At 42.4% G+C, this 22,159-nt stretch overlaps 1 protein-coding gene and 1 pseudogene across 2 annotated transcripts; one reads left to right on the top strand and one right to left on the bottom strand.

The window, feature by feature from the left end:
• Window positions 1-3,197: 3,197 nt before the first annotated feature.
• LOC123072323 (UV-stimulated scaffold protein A homolog) lies at window positions 3,198-5,918 on the bottom strand. Of its 2 annotated transcripts, none has more exons than XM_044495881.1 (2): window positions 5,763-5,918; window positions 3,198-5,662 (listed from the first exon to the last, which is right to left on the bottom strand). In XM_044495881.1, the coding sequence occupies exons 1-2, from the start codon at window positions 5,781-5,783 to the stop codon at window positions 3,794-3,796; spliced, it is 1,890 nt and encodes a 629-aa protein (XP_044351816.1). In that variant the 5' UTR covers window positions 5,784-5,918; the 3' UTR covers window positions 3,198-3,793. The 2 variants fall into 2 exon arrangements, with proteins under 2 accessions (XP_044351816.1, XP_044351815.1); XM_044495880.1 differs by having other exon boundaries at window positions 5,759-5,891.
• Window positions 5,919-7,085: 1,167 nt separating this feature from the next.
• On the top strand, window positions 7,086-15,156 carry LOC123066480 (E3 ubiquitin-protein ligase BRE1-like 2; annotated as a pseudogene).
• Window positions 15,157-22,159: the final 7,003 nt, after the last annotated feature.

Raw genomic sequence — 22,159 nt, 5'->3', positions numbered from 1 at the left:
ACAAACTTTTCGGGGCTAATCACCATGAATGACTCCTCTCTGAAGAACTCCTATCGCCTAGGAGTCTCCAGCCTTCAGGAGTAACAAGATAAAGGCAAAATACTCAAGACTTCCTCAAATCATGATTTTCTTTGGTTATAAGAGGGATGGGGAGTGGATCTATCACTTGATTGGATAGTCTCTCTAGACTCACAAAAGCCTTCGGGATCTAAAATTTGAGGATGAAGAGTGTGAAGGAGCAGTTAGGGTTCTTGGGTATACATCAAATGAAGTGGTCAACCCTCTCCCGAAGTGGGAGAGGGGTATAGCAACACCAACAATATGCCCGTTGGGAAAAATGTGCAATTTCGGCCAGCCCACATGCGGGCCCAGGCGCCCCTGTTTTTTCCATTTTTTCTTTCTTTTTGTTCTATTTTTTGTGTCATGAAAAAATGTTCAGTATTTTTCAAAAATTTCAAAATATAAAACATGTTTCAATTTCGAAAAATGCACAGAAATTTATAAGTGTTCCTAGTTCCAAAAAATTGTTCATCAATTTAAATTATCCAATGATTTCGAAAAAAATCATGAATTTGAAATATATTAAAGAATGTTCATGTGTCCAAAAAATATTCACTAATTTAAAAAATCTATCAAATTGCAAAATTCATGTGTTCAACAATGTTCGTGAATATACAAAATATCACAAAACATGTATCCATCAAAAACGATTGCTCATTCGAAAAAAGTTGGAACATTTTTAAAAAATCATGAATTTCCAAAAATGTTCAGATGCATTTGAAAAATCGCTACGAATTTCAAAAACTTTTTGTCAATTCAAAAAATCTTTGCACATTTCAAGTATTCTTCCCATATGTGGAAAAATATTTTCCTATTCAAAAATTGTTCATGAATTAATGAATGTGCATGAATATCAAAAATAGTTCTGAATTTCAAAAAATGTTCATTAATAAAAAATAATGTTAAAAGTTTCATGTGTACAAATAACATACATTATCTTTAGAAAATTTCCGAGTTTCTAAGAATGTTTTTTAGTTAAAAGTAACTCCTGAATGTCAAAATATGTTTGTAGATTTGTAATAAAACAAATCATGAATTTCAAAAACAAATATTCACATGACTTTAAAAAAATGTTCACTGGTTCAAATAATATTTCTAAACTTCATCTTGGATTTGTTAAACACATCTCCAGTTAAAAAGTATTCATGAAATAAAAAAAGATGCATCGATTGCGTAAAAATATTTCTGAATTTCAAAACAATGTTAACAAATTAAAAATAGTGTGATAATTTTTAATGACTACAGAAAAAATACTTTTAAAATGTTCTAAAATAAAAAAAATCTTAGATTTTAAAATATGTTCCAAAATTACAACAAATGTTCAAACTTATTTCAAAAAATATTCTCATTTGAAAAATGGTCATGAGCTTCAGGAAATGTTCATAAATTCAAATAATTTTAGCAAATTTAGGAAAAAATTCAAATGTTTCTAAAATATATGTCCATTCAATAAATGTGTATGAATTCAAATAATATGCACAAATTTCAAAAGATATTCATGATTTAAAAAATATTCATGAATTTCAAAATTTATTCCGGATTTCAGAAGTTCACGAAATTAGAAAAATTAAAACCAAAATTAAATAAAAAGGAAAAGAAAAAAGCCAAAAAAACAGGCAGAAAAAATACTTCAAAAACGAGAAACAGCTCATGAAATCGATGGAAACTAGGGAAGAACATAGAACAGGCAGAATGGACGGGCCCACTACCGCGGGCACAGGTGCGCATTTGGTGGCTATCCCCTGCCTGTGCGGGGAATATTCCCGTTAACGGAATTTTGGACCCCGGGGTTGTGTAGATGCTAAATGTATACTTTCTGATAATGCCAGCAGAATATGTGTGGCTTTGTGATAAGGTGTCAAATGGTCTGTGATACTATTGAGCACATAAGCATCTTATCACATACAGTAAAACAACAATCAAACACTTAGGGCACGAATATTTGCACCTGCTAGTATATTTACTTCACTAGTTTATACAATATCGTTGAAACTAGGACCTTGAAGAAGCAGCGGCCTGCAATCAAAGATTTAGGATGTTCGTCATTTGAAGCCTGCAAGAAGATACCTTAGGTTGTTTATTATTACTTGGCGCATCAAAATATTTTGTGTCTTTCTCCACCTCTGCACAATATGGTTCTTATTTGCACTCTCCTTCGATGGCCACCGACATCGGCAATGAATATTCATTACCAATGATCGTAAGTAAGGCAAAATAAATTTGTTTGTATCACGTTATTGAGTTTAATGTTAGTTGTATAGATGGACATACAAATTTCTGACCTGACCTGTGAAACGAAGAAAACAAGTCCGAGACGCAGTGGTGGGGCAACTACATCCTGACGACGCCTGTGTCCTCTGAACAGGATACAGTCTATGTATGCAAAAGGAAAGGGAACATCCGTCCGGACAAAAATATGTACTCCCTCCATCCGAAAAATCTTGTCCCTTAAATGGATGTATCTAGCATCAAGGTACAAGCTTGGGACAAGCTTTTTCGGACGGGGAGAGTATACATCAGGATCTATATGACTCATCTGGAGACAGCAACAGTAATTTGTACTCCCTCCGTCCGGAAATACTTGTCATCAAAATGGATAAAAGGGGATGTATCTAGACGTATTTTATAGTTTGAGATACATCTCCTTTTATCCATTTTGATGACAAGTATTTTCGGACTGAGGGAGTACTGTCATCAGTTTTTATATGCAAGCACATCTCTTCAGTCCGCAACAGAAAATGTGCTACAAATTGTGTTAGACCATTTGGCAATAATGCCCAGAAATCCAACAAAAAACTGGTTACAAAGAAACAGACCATACATGCCAGAGAGCAACAAAATAGTTTGCCAGAATTTTTTTCATTAACAAAGCAGCTTCAGTTCACATGTTAAGCAGCCACGGTGAGCTACCAAACAAACCTTCAGTTCACCACAGCGGCCGCGCGACAAATTGTGACCATTCTGCAGTCATGCCCAGAAATCCGGCAACGAACAAGTTACAAGACATTGCAAAATTACAAAGCTTATGGAGAAGAACAGTGAGGCACAACATCTACTAAGACTCAGTTGCTGGGTTAAATACAGAACAGAGGAAAAAAGGTTGAGCATAGAGTATATGTTGGAAAAAGGTTATGCCATTTCTTTGAGCTGACATTATCTACTACAGAAATGAAGAACCACACTGCACACAAGATGGCAGCACCAAGCTAAACAGTGCAGCATAGAGTACAAATCTGATAGCAAACAGTAATTCCGTCACAGAAGATACAACCTAGAGTCAACCTGTTTCTTGCCCGGAACAAGCCAAGGGCATAACCAAAATAACAAAACAAAAGAAAAGAGAGAAAACAGGAACCCTTTCCTAGCAGTGGAAACCATAGGTACCAATCATCCAGTTTATCGGCACCTCATGTAATCTGCTAAGGCCGGTTCAGAATCATGGATGTCCATGGTGTAGCTTGAGAGAAGCTGGGTGTCGTGAAAGGATGGTCGGCAATGAGGACAAACTGCTTGTCCTGCTTCACAAAATCGAAGCATCCAGTTTACAGGCACCACACTGCGATTTCGATTGTCAATCCGGCTGTACACATGGTCTAGGAATTCCTTTTCTGAAATTTTCCATGAACAGGCTGGAAGCAGCTTCAGTGCCCTGAGTACTTCAAGCACCTCAAGCGTACAGCAGCACAGCAAAACGAAGCTGTTAATAATGAAGAAAGACCTACTCAGTGTGCTTTCACTGCCACTGATTTGGGAATGCTTCTCTGTAGGTCATATCCTCAGTATTAGAAGCTTCTCTTATTGTTGCGTCCCTAGCACGACCATTTAGAAGCCTCCCTGCAATCCTATCTTTTGCAGTAACTTTCTTCTTCAGCATTGATGATAGTGTAGGTTCCTTCGTCTTACCTCGACGTCGACCACATCGGCCCAATGTTCCAGAAGGCTGGTCATATGCTGCCGCTGAGTGGGGCGTTGAAGCAATAGCCGCTTGCCGCAGAACATCTTCATTGTGCTGGCGGATTCTCGCACGTTGGGCTCTTTCCCGTGCTTTGTCGTCCATGTCCCTTTTCCGAACATTCTTAATTGCTTGCATTGCCAGCTGGTCCATTGTAATTTTACTCAGGTCATGTGCTCCATCGATGTCGCTTGTGTCATTATTTATGCTTCTCATCATTGAAGTAGAGGGCTCCTGACCCTCCTGTGTACTTTCAGTATCACTGCCTCCATTTGTCTTAATCGGATTTCCTCCTGCCTCACGAATGTCTACTTTCTGCTCAAGCGGATCGCCTCCTGCATCAGAACTGCCACCAATTTTGCCAATTGGATTTCCACTTGCATCACGTGGGATGATGGGCCCATGAAAAGGGCATATCTTGAGATCCCTTCTCTGGCAAAGACCTCCTTTCTTCAGAGGTGCATGACATGGTAGGATCTCAACTGGCTCTTCTTTATAAATAGAATGGTGAACATTTAACTCTGCAATCTTTGCAGCAGGTATAACAGCATCATTATCCATCCTCCCCCAATGGCTCTCGAGCTCAAGCCCCCTCTGGTTTACATGTGCATCCATATTTGAACCCCACCGGTCCAAGACAGAGCTCCATGATACCAAAGGGGCTTCAGTAAGGAGCTTTTTTCTCTCTGGATCCATCTCCTGAGATCTATTACCGCCATTTGGCAAGTCACCATTACCTCCATTCACCATCCTCTTTCCCTTCCTATTGTCCTTGTTGGAACCTGCAACATCTACAGTGCTATCAACTCTAGGAGGACTAGGAACTTCAATCTTTCCCTCCACCCAATCCTCTTCATCTTCCTCCTGAACATCCTTCTTCCTACGAACATTATCAAGATCGAGACCAAGCTCATTGCACTGGCCTCTTACAGCACGTATTTCATTCTTAACATCAATGAATTCCTTCAATGCAGAATCTCTGAACCGATTATCTGCAAGATTGACCCTAACAAGCACAGATATCCAATCCTGAATGGTGCTGAAATGCTTCGATATAAGGAGCCGGTACGCCTCCCTCAACGCATCAAAAACTGCCTCGTTTTCCTGAGTTTCAGGCACCCACTGCCCAGCCATCAATGATGCTGTCCTGATACTCCGCATTGCCATTGAAGCAATCTCCTCCTCCTCTTCCTCATCTGCATAACGCTCGAATTTCTCATACTCAGCCCGGATGATGCCCAGCCCGTTGCGGATCTCTTCGATGGTGGACCGGATTTCAGCCTTTATGGATCCAATCGTGGACCGCAACTGTTCGACCTTGGCAGTCAAGATCTCCTGCGTGCGTGCCTCCCGCGCGGCACGTGCCGCGCGGAGACCGGGGAACTGGATGCGCGCGGACGACTTGAGGTAGTCGACTGCGAGACGGAGCTGGCGGTAGTGCACGCCGAAGAGGTGGTGCCAGCGCTCGAGCGCCTGGATGGCGGCCTTCCGGAGCGTGGCGGCCGAGGCGGCCGGCGGCGGGAGCTGCTCGTTGGTGCGGAAGCCGACGGCCAGCGGGACGAATCCGTCGAGCCCGTCAGCGAGGAGGGAGCGGAAGAGCTTGGAGCGCATGAAGAGCTCGTCCACGATGCTGAAGGCCAGGAGCCGCACCTGCGCACGCACGCACAAAGGGGGGAATTTTAACATCAGCCCGGCCGCCAAGGGTCTAGGGGCGGGGGAACTGGAGATCCGGGGGGAGGGGCTTACGCACGTGGGAGTGGGGCTTGGCCATGAGGGAGAGGAGGAAGCGGAAGGCGTCGCGGACGGCGCCATCGGAGGCGCGCGCGGAGGAGGGCGGGGTCGACGGAGGGGGCCGTGGTGGAGGTGGCGCGGTCGATGAGGGCCACGGTCTCGTTCGGCTTGTGGCCGCGGGCCGGGCCGGGCTGCTTCGTCCGAATCTGTTCTTCCATTTGCGCCGGAACAAGAGCGTAGAGAGTTTTTGGACGAAATCACTAATTAGAGTACTCATTTGTCTAAAAAAACTAATTAGAGTACTCATGTCTAAAAAAAAACTAGTTAGAGTACTCTTTCTAAAGATCACTCTCGCCATGCCAGTTTGCAACAAGTGATGCGCTGCATGTGCCTCTCAAGCAAATCCGTGCCTCCACAAGAAGTAAATTCATGTCTCTCGCGGAACAAAAAGAAACACATTTTTTCCTTTTTGAGAGGCACGATTGTTTCTCTTGCGAAGCAAACCTGTGCCCCCACAAGAAGTAAATATGTGCCTCTCACGGAAGGAAAAAAAAGAAACACATTTTTTGTGCAAATAATTGTTTAAAATTTTTAGGGTCCAAATCCTAAGGAAAATCTGAGGAAAACCGGAAACATTTTTATCTAAAAGCCGAAAACACGTACAGAAAAATATTAAAATTAAAAAAACATTTCAAAGTGAGCGCCTAGAGCGTAACACGTGGCGGTGGCTGAGAGCGCGCAAGTGGCACCCTGCCAGCCCACCCCAAGTGACCCTTGCGGGGATCATGAAGGAGTACTCAATTAGTTGCTCCGGCTCTTGGATCTTGTTTAATGTCAATAGTTTACTCCGAGTTATGCCTCCGCATTCTCAAATAATAAGAAAACATAGCCTTCGCGTTGAGGAAGCAAAAAAGCGAGAACTAGTCACAAGCTTTCTCTGAAGGGCAGCGCAAATGGGCCGGCCCGCATTGCCCACAAGATTGTCTATTTTTTCTTTGTTTTCTTAGCGGGTGTTTACACCCAAAAAAGAACCGGTTTCAGAAGCTACATATTTTAAAAATCTACTAAAATATGCTCCCTCCGTAAAGAAATATAAGAGCATTTAGATCACTAAAGTAGTGATCTAAACGCTCTTATATTTCTTACAGAGGGAGTATAATATATTTTAGAAACTTATGGACAAATTTTGAATTTTGTTTTATTTTTTATTTTTTGAAAAGCGAACAATTCAAAAAATTTATCTAGCTATGATGAAGTCTTCACTATGGAGGCAGTAATTTAGGATACTCTAAGGCTCCTGTGGTCCAAGAGCCAGCAGCAGTAGTCATAGTTTGTTACCATCATGTATAAGCAGTTAGAAGATCTGCAGGTTGGCACCTTCTTTGTAATGGATGGCTGACATATTTGTTGTACTTTCAAGTTGTATCCTGGGTCTTCTTATTCCTATAATCTGCATTCTGGTGTTATGTGTGCAGGGTCAATTAAAAGACGACAACTATATTTTCACATCAAAACCATATACAATTCTTAGCGATCAGTTACATCATCTGAATGCTGAGATACAAAGATACAAGGGTTTGGTTGATGTATTACAGGTATGCTTTTCCTCTGTTGTGCTGTTGTTTTGCAAGGTATTTTCTCTTGACCAACTTTTCCTTTCTTTGACTTTAGAATGATAAGAACCAGTTCTTGCAAAGGGAGAAAGAAATGTGTGCAAAAGGAGAATCCGTCGACAATATTAAACAATCCATTACCTCTTATGAGGCCAAAATCGAAGAACTGGAACATAAGATTCTGAAATCCATGGCTGAGAAGAATGATCTTGAGATCAAAGTTGAGGAATCATTGCAAGATTCGGGTATTGAGGCCTGACTTAGTGGCTTGCTAAATCGAGATCTGGGTTAACCTCCTGCAGTGTAATATATACTTTGTTCACAATTCCACCACTATCTAGGTAAAAAAGACTTCAAGGATGAGATTCATGTCATGGCTGCATCACTCTCTAAAGAGATGGAAATGATGGAGAATCAATTGAATAGATCAAAGGATGCGGCTTCTGAAGCACTTGCATTACGTGAAGAAGCTGACTCGTTAAGAACCTTGTTAGCTAAGAAGGTATGTCATCGATTTGGATCTATCAATGTTTCCAAACTGGCTCTCAGTCCGCATCTGTTGCCATGTCTGTGAATGTCGCTGAAATTTAACATGCTTGTACTTGGTAGTGAGATTGCCACACAGTGTGTAATGAAAAATGAATCTTTTATGTTTCTTCATCGTGATTCCTGTACATATTAACTCACTTTGCATTGATTTTAGCAGAAAGGATATTTTCTGCATTCATATATCTGACATATAGATTAACTACAAAGAGCAAGCACCACATACCAGAACTAGTACTAGTCCATTCTTACCGTGTCATGAACCGATCGACTTGAACAAGGGGATGGAAATGTAATAAGATGGATTAAGGTAGAGCGACGTTAGATTGAAGGGGTAACCAGTTGGGGTAGTAACACTAGGATAGCTGGTCAAGGTAAGTTTGTTTACTGATTGTCTTCTACAAAGAAGCAAAGTTGTCACTTAAATAGTCGACTGCTAGCACATAACCAACTCAATTTAAACCAACCGAATCTAGAATATAGCATGTTCACATATGTGACTTTTTTGAGAAGTTTTCCAGATGCACAAGTATCTAAAACCTAGCTCAAGCAACCACCTCTGTATGTATGCTTACTTTTCCCAATATAATATGCATAAGTGTTTATGTTTGTCATTCAAAATATATTTGTCATAAAATTTATTCTATGTCATTTTCTTGAATATTTTATCTCTATAAAGTATACAAAAAGTAACAGTTAATTAGGTGTATCAGAGACCGTGTCTGATCTCCAAAATGACAAGTGAAGAAAAAGGTTATATTATCTTCAGGTTATCTTCAGGCTATACTCATGTGTACTTTGATGCTGTTATATGCTTGCATTGTTACATGTTTTTAGGATCATTATTAGATCTTCAAACAATATTATTCACAAACTATTTCCGTGCAGTTTATCTTCTGAACTATACCTGAGAAATTCTGAATAGACCTCCAGCATAATCGAAACATCTGAAGGAAGTATCTCCAATTTTCAGATCAGTGAACAGAAGGAAATATCTGATAGATACAACACACAAGTCTCTGAGATAAAGTCCCTCAAAGAATTGGTATGGTATCATGAAAATCTCTCGTCTTCTAATTGTGCTGACAGCCTGAGATATATTTGCGTTCTCTGAAAGTCTTTGCTTTTCCCTTCACCATGGTTCTCTCAGCTCGGAGAAATTTTCGAGTTATTACACAAGCAATTACATCTGATTTGTTATTACTTAGTAGCGTAGACTCACCCAATAACTGGCCGAAGAAGCAACTTGGAGAGCGAGTAGCTTGGGCCTTAAGCCAATTATATATGAGGAAATATAAAATTAGTAACGTTAGGGTGAGATACGATCTAATAAGGTTACATCCGTCAAGATTAGTCCTTGCTATCTCTATGTCCGTTAGGGTACATGCTACCTGTGAAGATTTAGTCCTTGCTCTCTATAACAAAGCCATTCTTTAAGAAGAGATAGCATGCACCATTAGGTTACCCCTACTTGTCATTAAATAAGGTTAGATCTGTCAAGATTAGTCCGTGCTTGATACCTGGTTTCTGAAAATATATTATGGATTAACAGTTAGTTCTTAGTCTTTCAAGCATTGGTGTATATTCAACTTTTGCAACTAGCTACCTGCAATTGTTGTTATTTTCCAACTGTGGGCAAACAAATATCTGGTAGTGAATATGCAACTAACAGTATAGCCCCTTAAATTTTAAAGAATTATGGGCAAACAAACTCTGGTAGTGAATATGCAACTAAGAGAGGTTACATTACATATATGAGCCTACATATAAAAATCTTCCATTTTCTGAAGAAAAACAAGGAAGTATTGCCCTTCAATGGTCCGAACCGAAGCTCTTGCAACTTTGCACTGTGACAGGATTACCATTCATGTTTTCTGAATGAAATTTCAACAGATTGAGACATTAGAAAAGGAAAATCAGGAGTTGGAATTTATTGTGGATATGTATGGAAAAGAATGTTCTGAGTCGAGGTATGACTTGATTGTTATCGTTATCACTTATCAGTTGTGTTGATTTTTGATGATTGTGACTTATGCTATTCTCTTCGATGATCTCATAGTCGTCCGCCAGATTCTTGAAATTCTCTGTTAGAAAATGTTTTCTACTTACTTGGGATTTACAGTTTACCACACCTTGGGAACAAGAGATAAAGTTGACACATCCCATTATGATTCTTAAAGTTATATCATTCAATGCATTTTTTCTTCAGAGTCCCTCGCGCTAGGTTTCCCTCCCCGCGCCGCCACCCGCGAGGCGGCCGGCGAGGGCCCCCAGATCCGCTCGCCGCGCACCTCCCCTCCTCCTCCCTCCTCCCTCGCCGCCGCCAGGGGGCGCGGCTGGGCGAAGCCCGACCGGCGCCGGCGCCGGCGGGGCCTGGTATTCCCCCGGCGCGACGGCGCGGCGTGGGCCGCTCCTTCGGGTGCGGGCGCGGTGCAGGCGCGGGGCACCGCGGCGTGGCGGCGCGCTCCTGGCGGGCGTGGCGCGGCGTGGCCGGCTGCGCGGTGGTGTGCGCCTCGCCGGGGCGGCCGTTCCGTCCGGCAGGCGGCGCGGGATGCGGGCGGCGTGGGCGGCGGCTGGGGTCCGGCTTCGGGCCCCCGGCGGCCGCGTTGGTTTCCCTTCGTCGCGGTCGTGCGGTGGTGGTGCGGCTCGGCCGGTGGCGGTCCGGCGACCTAGTGGTGGTGGCCGGCGGCGCACGTGGTGGTGGTGTTTCCACTTGGCGGCTCTCTGTACGGGGAGGCAGGGGAGCGGCTTGGACAGGGGCGGCAGCGTCGATGGCGTGCCGGCTGCAGCGCGAAGGCGGGAACTTTACGGGCCTCGGAGATCCCGGCCGGGCCTGTGCGGCCACGGGCCTGGTATGTTCCTGCTATTGCATCTGGTCAGCTACCGTCGCGACGGTGGAGGTGGGGCCCTCCCGTGTGCCGACGGTGCTGCTTCCCTAGTCCCGGCTCCTCTCCTTCTTTGTGCGGACCATGCTTCACGGTGCCGTGGGGAGACGGCGTGAGAAGCTTCGTGACCGGGTTGGCGCAGGGTGAGGGTCTGTTTGGTGGCGAGCTCTGGAGTGCCTGAGGTGGTGGTTGGGATCGGGAGAAATCTCTGTTGGCTTGGCCGACACTGACGCGGTGGCGCTTGTGGGTACCGCCTGACCTTCCTGAAGGGCGTCGGGGCTACCCTTCCTCTCTCCTCACAGCGTACCGGGGGAAACCTTGGCAGCAGCGCCGTCATCGTCGCGGTCCTTCTTGGAGGTGCTGATTGGTACCGGCGCTTCGGAAGCTCAGAGCTTGGTGGGCGATCTCCGGTGGGCGCAGCGGCCTCGAGGCTTCTTCGTTTTTTGTCGATCCGCCGTTGTTGGCTTTAGTTTCTTTTGTATTTTCTCTTTCTTTCCTTTTGGGCGTGTCTCTGCTGCTTCCGGCCCAGCACCTATCGTTGCATGTTCGGTTGGTTGCTTTGTATACAAAGCGGGGGGAAACCCTTTTTCGGTAATGCATTTTTTCTTCTGAATAAACAAGTTCTGCTGCATACCTGGAAGAAGTCCATATTTACTCTAATCCTCAATTTCAGCTATATACTTTACATATGAAAATTTGCAGTCAGCTAAATCTATCAAGTTGTTAAAACATGTGATTGTTAAGCTTCATGCAGCCAATGCAACTAAAAGTCTGAACTGATGGAAAGGGCTAGCCAATCCGCATACACACTTCAACACCCCCTCTCACGTGTGATACGGGAAGTCAACACATGAATAGACTGAGAGGTATGGCTCAAGAGGCCTATACATGGACACAGAGGGAGACTATACATGGACTTGAACTCGAGACCTTACGCTCCGATACCATGTTAAGCTTCATGCACTAGCCAACGCAACCAAAAGTCCAAACTGATGGAAAAGGCTTGGCAATCCAGTTTTAATTTGGATGCAATCTGCTAACACTAGCTGACATAGGTTATGTGGCATTTGTAAATGCCGAAAGAAAAATATACTACTTTAGATCGCTGAAAATAAAGTGTTCAAAACGACAAGGAATAAAAATCATATAAGCAAAGAACTCAACAAATGAAAAAAAAAACATAGGTTGGTTACCTCTGCGCTTTCCTCCATTACCAAATACCCATTGATTTCCCCTTTGAAAACGATCCATAGAATGATAGTCAATTCACAGCTTTCATGAATTTTACATACTAATATATTTTTCTTCATTTGTTAGATTCTTATTTTGCACTACTGTGAATCTAGGACAATTACAGAGATCAAGGAATCAGAAAATCGAGCTCGCAAGCAGGCTGAATATTTGAGAACTAGTCTAGAGGAGTATAGTCTTGAGCTTTGTGTAAAAGGAGCAAATGAAGCCGAAACTGCATGCCAGCGAAGGCTTTGCATTGCTGAAGCAGAACTGGAAGAGTTAAGGACCGATGTAGATGCATCTGAAAGGTCAGTTATCTTCTCCTAGTGACAATTCGATATGTGTTCTCCAGTTTACTGGGACTGACATAGTTCTCCAGTTTACTTGGATTGCTATTTCAAACGAGTTTTCCGTTGAGGGGATCAGGATGTTAATTATTGCAGTTGTTTCATCCTGGTTGCTGCTATTAATAATGTGTAAGATGTTGAGTGTGTTAAATATATACTTTGTCCGACCAGAATTAGTTGATGTTATTCAAACAGATGTATCTAGCATCAAAATACGTATAGATACATCTGTTTGAACATTAATTAATTCTGGACGGAGGGAGTACTGTTTAATAACGATTAACATAGTCCTTTATAGGTTTCGAAACCACCCATTTTGCCGCTCAATGGCTAATACAAGCCATACTTGCTCACAATTTACATTGGAAATCCGAGCATATACACCTTGTTCCTAAATTCCATTTACTAAATTATTAACAAACTCATAGGCTCAAAATGCACAAACAAACTGGACCTTTTTCTTTGCTGCTGCTGTAAACCAGCCCAGGTGAAATCAGAACTGGCTAGGTTCCAGTTTAACTCCTGCAACTGGTTCCTGCATCTGCTAGTAATACATATATTTTGTGCCTTCCTGTCCTGTTTGGCCCACTAGGTTAAAACCTAATTAGATCTCAATAATCGTCATCCTGCTATCAAGTATTATCCAACTAGTTCTAGTGATCAGTATAAACGAGCTTTTATATTTTCTTGGTACAACTTTTTTGTGACAGCTGGCAGTATATGTTATGTTTGTGAACCATTAGATATTTTATTGTTCAATGAGGACATGGTATCCTGTATCACCTCCGCAGCTTCATCCCTTGTATGATCTGTTTTGCAGAGATGTTCTGGGACTCAAGGAGGCAATAAGAATTAAAGAAACGGAAGGAGATGCTTATATCTCTGAAATTGAGTTAGCTCATTTTAAGTTTTCTTACCAGCAGTCTTTTTTTTGTTTGTGTGTGCGAGTGTGTTTGAAAGCAAATGATGCTATCACTGCAGACAATTGGTCAAGCATATGAAGACATGCAGACACAAAACCAGCATCTTCTTCAACAGGTTGCCGACAGAGATGATTTTAACATAAAGGTGTGTATCTGATACCAGGACAGCTCTTCGCTGCCAGCTTGTTGGGCTTTCTGTGGTGGCATCCGTGCTTCTGTCTCACGGGCGTTTCCCCTTTGCTGTCGGCATGGCACCCCCCCTCAATATAGCAACACGCCACTAGAATCTTGTTACACGCTCCATGTGCACAAGCATGGTGACAGCTGCGGCTGTTGGGCTAGGTGGCCTGGTGTATTTCTCTTTTCCCTTTTCCATCTCTATCTAATAGATAGTTACTCCAGTTGCTACTACTTGTTGATTCATATAGCGTGTCCTTGCAGCACATCTCTAGCACCTAGATGCGGGGGCAGTAGTCGAGTGCATCTGAAATTGCCTTATCACCTTGCCTTATTGCCTTATTAACCATGCACTTTAACCCCACACCATATTTATACTCTGTTGAATTGCCAGAAGAAACACTGTTTGCTTTTCTTATTGGTTCCCATCAGTAACTTGTTTCTCATCTAACAGCTAGTATCAGATAATGTGAAGACAAAGCAAGCCTCTGCTTCCCTTCTCTCTGAAAAGCATTTGTTACAGAAGCAACTCCATCAGGTGAACAGTTCACCGGAGTCATCTAAACAAAAACTCTCCCGTGGTGAAGAGCAGGTAATCTCTGACTCATGCCCTATGTATTATTTATGGTTTAATTTGTTGTCTGTCAATAGTAATTGAAAATCACGTGAAAGAAAATATTTATTGTATTAAAAAATATATTCTGTGTGTGTGTGTGTGTGTGTGTGTGTGTTTACCACTGAGCTGGTTTTGAAGTGTCTTTATTTGAATAAACCTTACAGATGAAAGCCTATGTCGCACAAGCTATAAAAACTTCTTCAGAGAACAGGCATCATGCAACTATCATCGAAAAGACTACTGGAGGTATCTGACACGGAGAAGGAGCTCAAGTGGCTTCGGTCCGCCGTTGGATCCTCTGAGAAAGAATATGAGCAAAACCAGAAAAAAATAGCTGAGCTGAGAACGGAGCTGGAGCGTGAGAGGTTAGGCTTGCTGGTGTGGTGTTAATTTTTTGTTCCAAGTTTGTCTTGTTGTTCTGCCACCAGGGCTTGTTACACTCTTTTGCTATTTTATAGAAGCGAGAAGAGAAAGCTTGAGGAAGCATACGAGGAGGTGAAGAATGAAGTCATGGAGCTGACATCTGAGAACGAAGAGGCTACTATCCAGAAGCTCCAGGACGAGATAAAAGACTCCAAGGCTATTCTCAAGTGTGGCGTGTGCTTTGACCGGCCGAAAGAGGTAACTCACTGTTCACTGAATCGCACAGCCTTATTTTTGAATTATGCGGATTTGTACGTGACTCAAGATTTTAGAAGCTGAGATACATTTATTTCCATTCCCATGCCACCAGATTTACATTTTATCTGTGTAAAGCTCCCAAATTTGTGACCACCTACTGCTGATGTTCCTTGTTGGTTGTTGGCAGGTTGTGATCACCAAATGCTTCCATCTGTTCTGCTCGACATGTATCCAGAGGAACCTCGAGCTACGGCACCGGAAGTGCCCGGGCTGCGGCACCCCTTCTGGGCAAAACGATGTGCGAGAGGTGAAGATCTGAAGTCTCAGCGAGGCTGGCTTGGATGACTCGGTAGTAGTTGGTACCCTTGGACAGCAGACAGCACCAACCTGCTTTCCGTGCTTGTCTCTTGTAGATATGTAATAGTTTCCGGTTGTCCCATGGGGGCGCTTAGATCCAGCAAAGAAGTAAAAATATAACCCTTTTAGATAGCGCGCGAACATGCTCCAGCGGATTGGATGTGCGCAATGGCCGCCCAACCGTTGATCCACCGTGAAAAACCAGCTGCCCGCTATGCAGATGTTGTCTCTGGTGATATCACTGCAACTTGGTGATGTGCGCCCGTGTCGTATCGATGTTGAAAAATACTGAAGTCTAGAAGAAGTTTATTGTAACTTTATTGCTTGTGTGATTTTTGTTTGTCGGACGATCTCTTCCCAGCGAGTCCGAGTGGGTTAGATTCGCCACTCTTGACCTGCCTCTACTCAAGGCCATTGCAATGATGGTTTGAAGTAAATAAGAAATGAATAAGAAGGTGAAGATTATTTCTGCCTTCAAAAAGGTTCGTCCGCTAGGATATGATGAACAGGGATAAGCAACACTTGTTTCTGCAAAGCTGCTCTTGCTGGAGTTGAGAGGCTGCAGAATAAATATACGTATATGAAGATGAGCCAGCTTGACGGACAATTCCTTCATAATTATTTGGCCAGCCGTTACAGTCAAATTAAGCAGAATCAAACTAGCAACCTTATCCTTATTTAGACACTACTGACGATCCAGTGTCGCCTAATGTATTACTCCCTCCGTTCCAAATTACTTGTCTTAGATTTGTCTAGATACGGAGGTATCTAGCATTAAAATGAGTCTAGATACATCTGTATCTAGACAAGTCCAAGACAAGTAATTTGGAACGGAGGGAGTACCTGAGTAGTGATCACAGTACAAAACTGCGCACGTAGTTCCCTTCAGTAGGCTTTCATTGCAATTTTTATTAAGCTTTGAAAAACTATAAGCAGGAGGCGCTAATATCCAGATGTTGCTTCTTGTTGTTGGCTCCTTACAGTATTTTTGTTTTACTTTCATGTCTTTTCTTTTCAGTTTATATTTCCCATTTTCTCTACTTTGCTTATTCTTTCATTTTTTCTTCTCCTTTTTACTTATTTTTAAGAAAAAAAAATCATGTGTTCCACCAGTACATAGTCTGTTGTTGTTTTATGCAATGTTCAAGTAATATATTTTTTCACAGCTGTATATTTTTTTTGAAAGTGAAATAATTTTAACGCAAATAACTTTGTCATGTTTGTCATGAACCAATAACATTTTGAATGATTACTGAACTTTTTCCCGAAGTAGAGTTCACTAGTTTATCATACTTGAAAGAAGAAGAAAAGAAATCATGTGTAAGACTTTGTGTGTTGGAATAATTTTTAGAAGTCACATGAATATTTTATAGATACTTAAGACCATTTTTGTTTGCGTAAAATACCATATTGTTCATATCTATCAACACATACTTTAGAAGTTGCATGAACACTTTATTTGACATACATGGACATTTTTCGTACATGGTGCAGAGTATTTATTTAGTCGGCAAAACATTTTTTTGAAGTCATGCGAACAATTTATTTGACATACCAATATTTTTCTAAGAGACAAAGCATATCTAAAGAAAGCAAATAGTTACGTACGAAACATTTTATCTATTGAAATATCTTTGGGTTTTTTCACGAAGTCATCAATAAATTATTTTGTATATGTTAAAAAATTGTTATTATTATTTAATTTTGAACAAAGTATTTTCTTAAAACTCTTATAACATTTGAAAATAGTAATCTATAGAACATGGTATATTTTCGTTCAGTGACACCATTTAATTTTTTGGGGAAAATCCTATTTGCCCCCCCCCCCCCCAAAAAAAAATTTGCTCGGTAGTTCTTACCAGGCATGGCATCTTTGTGTTACGTGGGTAGGGGAAAAAAAGGTGCCGATCATCCATCCCTGAGCTAGCAGCCAACTTGTGGTGGGCTGGCGCTAGCAATGTCTCATAATTTGTAGGGAAGGGGCGGCAGGCTTCTTGTGTGATCTTATGAATCTATTTATATTGTGCTTAGTTTTGGTTAATTTTATACATGTCATGCTAAGTTGTAGTACTGTAAGAACTGTCTACTCCCCCCCCCCCCCCTCCCTTCTCCCAGTGTGAAATCCTAAATCTGGCACCACCCACTAGTTGTGGTAGCCAATGGTGTAGGGGGTGAGGCGACGGCATGCGAAGCAACACATATGGAGACACTGTTGGTGTGGCGGGCGCGAAGAGGAAGAGGTGGTGATGCAGCTATCCGTCGTGGCTATGCACACAGACACACGTGGCTGGGCATGAACTCCGCTTCCATGTTTTTCTTAAGCTTTGGTGAAGATTGTGTTCCAAAAGAGACCATGCATACAAATATTTGGAGTTTGGTTATTTTAGTTGTGAATCTCCGCAACGTAGACCATTGAATCAACATCAATTGACGGTTGATATTAGATTTCAGTACAAGGATTCAAATTTTGTACGTTATGTAGTAGCATAGATAATTCCTAAGTTTGACACACACACACCCTGGTGAGAGGTAGGTAGTTTTTCTTTAAGAGGATAGAAGTTTTTGAGTACCCCGCAAAAAAAAAAGAAGTTTTTGAGTAAAAAATTTAGAGCTTGATGTTGATGGGCTAAATCCAAGCAAAGGAACCTGAGCCGAGCTCAGCCCGTCTAAGATAAGAGCCCAGCCCAGCCTAAACGCATTTCTGTTGTTTCTGCGACGCCGAATCACACGATAAAGAAAAAACCTACCACTCCGCCGCCGCCGCCGCCGCTACCACACACACAAGCAGAGCAGGCCCCAAGTGCAGCAGCGACGCCTCTCCTCGAGGGTGGACGAGATCGTCCTGTGGGAGATCCTCGTCCGCCTCGACCCCAAATCCCTCCTCCGCTGCCGCGCCGTCCACCGCGCCACCTCCACCCGCGGCTTCCTCCTCGCCCACCACGCCCGCCAGCCGACCCTCCCCCTCCTCGACTGCTATAACTGCACCGGCGACGTCGTCGAGTCCCTAGACATCATTCCGTTCGACCACAGGCACAGGGCAGGGGTCGACGCCGCCGACCAGCTCCAGTCCATCGTGCGACTTCACACCGTTGACGGCCACGACCTCCTGCTCCAGTACTCCTGCGACGGTCTACTCGTCCTCTCCTTGGACAGCACGCACTTCGTCATCTGCAACCCGTCAACTCGTCAGCTTGCTCTCCTCCCGCACCTCCATGGCTTCATGGTCTTTGGGATGTACCCGCACAGCCCTACCGGCGAGTACCGACTGCTTCTGTATCCATGCCGGAGGTCGATGCTTGATGAACCGGCACCTCATGCTCAAGATGGCGCTCATGTCTTCACATTAGGCTCCGGCCAGCCGCCGAGGCATATAGGATGCCCCGAAGCGAAGGAAGCGATGTGCAGCCCCGGGTCTGTTCTATTCAGTTGTAGCTTGCATTGGTACATAGGCCACATGATAATGGTATTTGACACCATTGCTGAGTCATTCCGGCTGATGCCCTGTCCGATTGTTCCTGGCTATGCCGATCTATTTGAGATGGGTGACATCCTTGGCATGCCCGGTCTTAATGAGGAAGAGACAAGCGTTGAAATCTGGGTGATGCAGGACTACGAAGGTGAGGTCTGGTCCTTAAAATACCGGGTGGAATTGCCAATTGCAGAGATCAGGGTGCAATTTGGGAAGTTTCATCATCATTGGGAGGTGGTTGCCACGTCTTGGGACGATGATGTGATTGTGCTAGTCAAATCTGATGATTGGCTACTTCAGGTTGACATGGATGACCATTTGGTTGCCAGTTTCCATCACAGAGGCCTCGGTCCTACTCAACTTCGGATCAAACAATCTCTTGTTTCACATACCTTCTTTCCGACACGAAAAGGTTATTTTGCGAGTGCTTAGCTTTTCATCTGACCAGACAAGTATGTTGTGAACATACATAGCCTTTCATCTGAGGGCTGGTGAGTGTGGTGGTGCTTCTTAACGGCCTAGCTCTCTGTATCCACATATTTATTAACTAGATCCACTATCAGCCCACTAGATTTTTTGTTGAAGTATAAAAGTTATGATCAAGAAGCTCTAGCTCTTACATGGTTGTGTTACGCTTCTTTGAATATCCTTAGTACTAAAGTGGCTGCGATGAGTGTTGATGCTTACAAGTCATTTGGGTCGGCATTTGAAATGTCTTGTCAATTGTTCCGATTCATCTCTCTGTTTCCTTGAACAGAAGAATGAACTTATTTCTACCCCTTTATCAAGAGTGGTTTTCTTAGTAGTCAATACAAGTTAGGAATTCTATCTGCTTCTTTTATGTTTATGTTTATTTAACTGAAAAATTGACCTGTCCACTTATCAGATCTTTTTTCTTAGAGATTACCTGGTCATCTTCTTAATACTAAAATCTAGCAAATATACACGTGTTTACTGTTTCTATGTTTTTGTTTTAGCTGACGATGAAATGCAGCAGATCCTCCTCCTTATTGACTAGCAAGTTGCACCTGATTTTGTACAAGAGCTTAATTAGAGCACTAGTTAAACTGGAAGATTACGTTATAACCATGGCTTAGTATTGATACATATTATAATTCTGCTTTTGTGTTGCATCATCGATTTGGAACTATACTTATCATTTAACTTTAGCTTCTAACCATTTGAAGGAATTAACACTTCATGTGATGTTTGATCTCAGCATCGGCTTGACAAATTACAAATTACTGTTAAGCAGAAGAAAGTTTTACCATGGTTCAGCTGATGTCCCAGATATTGCACCCTTTATACTCTGTAACCGCCAGCCATATGTTCATTTTCTCTGTAAGAGCCGCAACACCATCTTGAGTATCATTGGTTGAAAGCAGGTTGCTTCAAGCAGCACATCACCAGGAATTCTGTCGCAGACAGATTGTCTCAGGTTCACTCCAATCATTTTTTTTCTGGATGTATTATGTTGGTAATTGCTCTGATACCTACATTCAGTTTTCTATACCATGCGTTGTCTCCGTCCGTGAGTTTTTTTCCTGTTTAATAAACATAGATACTGGCAAATTTGTTTGTTTCTGTGTGGTTACAGTTTACATTGTCGGTTGAATATACAAGTTTAACACCCAGATTATTATATTACCATATTTCTATGTTCTGAAACGGGCAAAAAGTATCTTGATCCCAAACTGTGTTATTTGTTCTCTGTTGCTATGTTTCAGTTTTTCTACCTGAGATGACTGACTGATTGCACACGGAGAGTAACCATGAAGAAAACTAGCATGTCCATGTAAGGAGGACACCAGCCAACTTTTGATCTGACCGTGAGCAACTTGCTCAATTGTTCGTCTTGAGTTAATTAACAACAGGATCATCAGCGCTGGAGTTAACTAATACTCCAGTTTGCATGCCCAGTAACCTGTAAAGAGTGGAGTGGCTGGCTGGCTCCTAATGGTCTCATCAAGACCATCGGTGGCATCTTGTAAATTGTCATCTTCTTTTCTTCTATAAACATAAAGTACGCCTGCCATTCTGTGAGCTGGTAGTTCTGTACCTGGCATTCTGTGAGTTTAAGATGAGATGAGCTCCTGGTAAGTGCTTACGGGTATTTAGAGTGCCGGAGGCCATGCACTCTTCTTATCTTAATAGCATGTAGGTAGAGTTGCCAAGTGGATACTGAAAAATAAAGACAGATTTGTGCACGCTTCACTTATTATGTCCCTTTATTTTACAGGAATAGGAAATAAACAAATTTCATTCTATTGTGGGCATATACAAATTTCTTTTTTCAAGGATGCAAGTGAAATAGTGAAAAAGCAATGTTATAAATTCAATCAATTTAGAATGGAGGGGAAGTAGTAACAAAAATTAATGGTCAGAATTGGCCATCTGTTTGATAAGAGTAAACGATGACCCTGAGTAATCATTGGGTCCACATTCAGTCAACAAGTCAACACACACGCAAATATCCACTGATGAGCACATCTAGCTCCAGCAGATGACCTTAGAGAGGTGATCTCAAACTTTTCATAGTTGACTTTGAGATATATATCCGTGGGTGATGTATCAGATGGTAAATCCAAACCATGTTCGTGCCAGCACCACCGATATGATCATCTTGTCAAAGCAAGCTCAGCGTAATCCTATACCACCATTGATGCATGTACAAATTGAGTAAATCAACCTGTTGTACCCTTGATTTGTATGATTTACTACTTTATCATCATGTGCAGGTGCATGCTTACTCGAGTGGACGATGGATCAAGAGGTGCATCCTTCCACGAGTGAAATAAACAACAGCCTAGTTAAATTAACTCCCGAGTGAAGTAAACGAAGGCCTAGCTAAACTAACCCTTACGGCCTTACCGTGATGAAGGTATTATTATTGAAGAAATGATATGCTGGAATGAGAGTACGTATTCATTATTTAGGTACTCGAATGTATCCTGACTACACACAGAATAATGCTAGTGTACTTCTTTTTGTGTATCTTCCTCGTTATGTCATTTGTGTAAGCATTAAGTTTACGTCTTAATATTAAAACGTCATATATACATTCGATGCATTACTCTAGACATTTAAACAATGGTAGCAGTGCGTGCACATCTAGGAGTATGCAGTACTCTAGACATTTAAACAAGTATCCACTGATGGATTGAGAGAACGTCCCTTAGAAGTTGACATTTGCAGGAGTGGACGACCTCGAAGTTCTCGTGATTGATTTTCATGTTTATGCATGGCACGTTGGATGTGCTTATCCATGTAGACGTGCTTAAGGATCATAGGGATGCATGTGAGAATGGTAATTCGGTTGGACGCACGGTGACCAGTGAGCAATGCAACAATGTGACTAATTAATTAAAGCATCTGGTTTATGATAGTCGTAATACACTACACTATGATTAACATTTCTAGGCAAAGAAGCCATGTGTTTCGTAGCACTGCAGGCACTTGCTTTACCGGCATACTTTTTTTCTAATTTACAGTTAATTGCAGTGGTACCAACGTAGGAGAGCAACGCGTACTTTGGAATAATCGTGTCTACTTAAAAAATTGAAGTCCAAAGTTCTAAATCTAACTATCCAGTTTAACAAGTGGATCATGCAAAAATGACAATGTAATAA

The sequence above is a fragment of the Triticum aestivum genome, chromosome 3B (genome assembly GCF_018294505.1).
Source record: "Triticum aestivum cultivar Chinese Spring chromosome 3B, IWGSC CS RefSeq v2.1, whole genome shotgun sequence".
In the NCBI taxonomy this organism is placed as follows: Eukaryota; Viridiplantae; Streptophyta; class Magnoliopsida; order Poales; family Poaceae; genus Triticum; species Triticum aestivum.
This window is presented reverse-complemented; position numbering and strand designations above follow the sequence as displayed.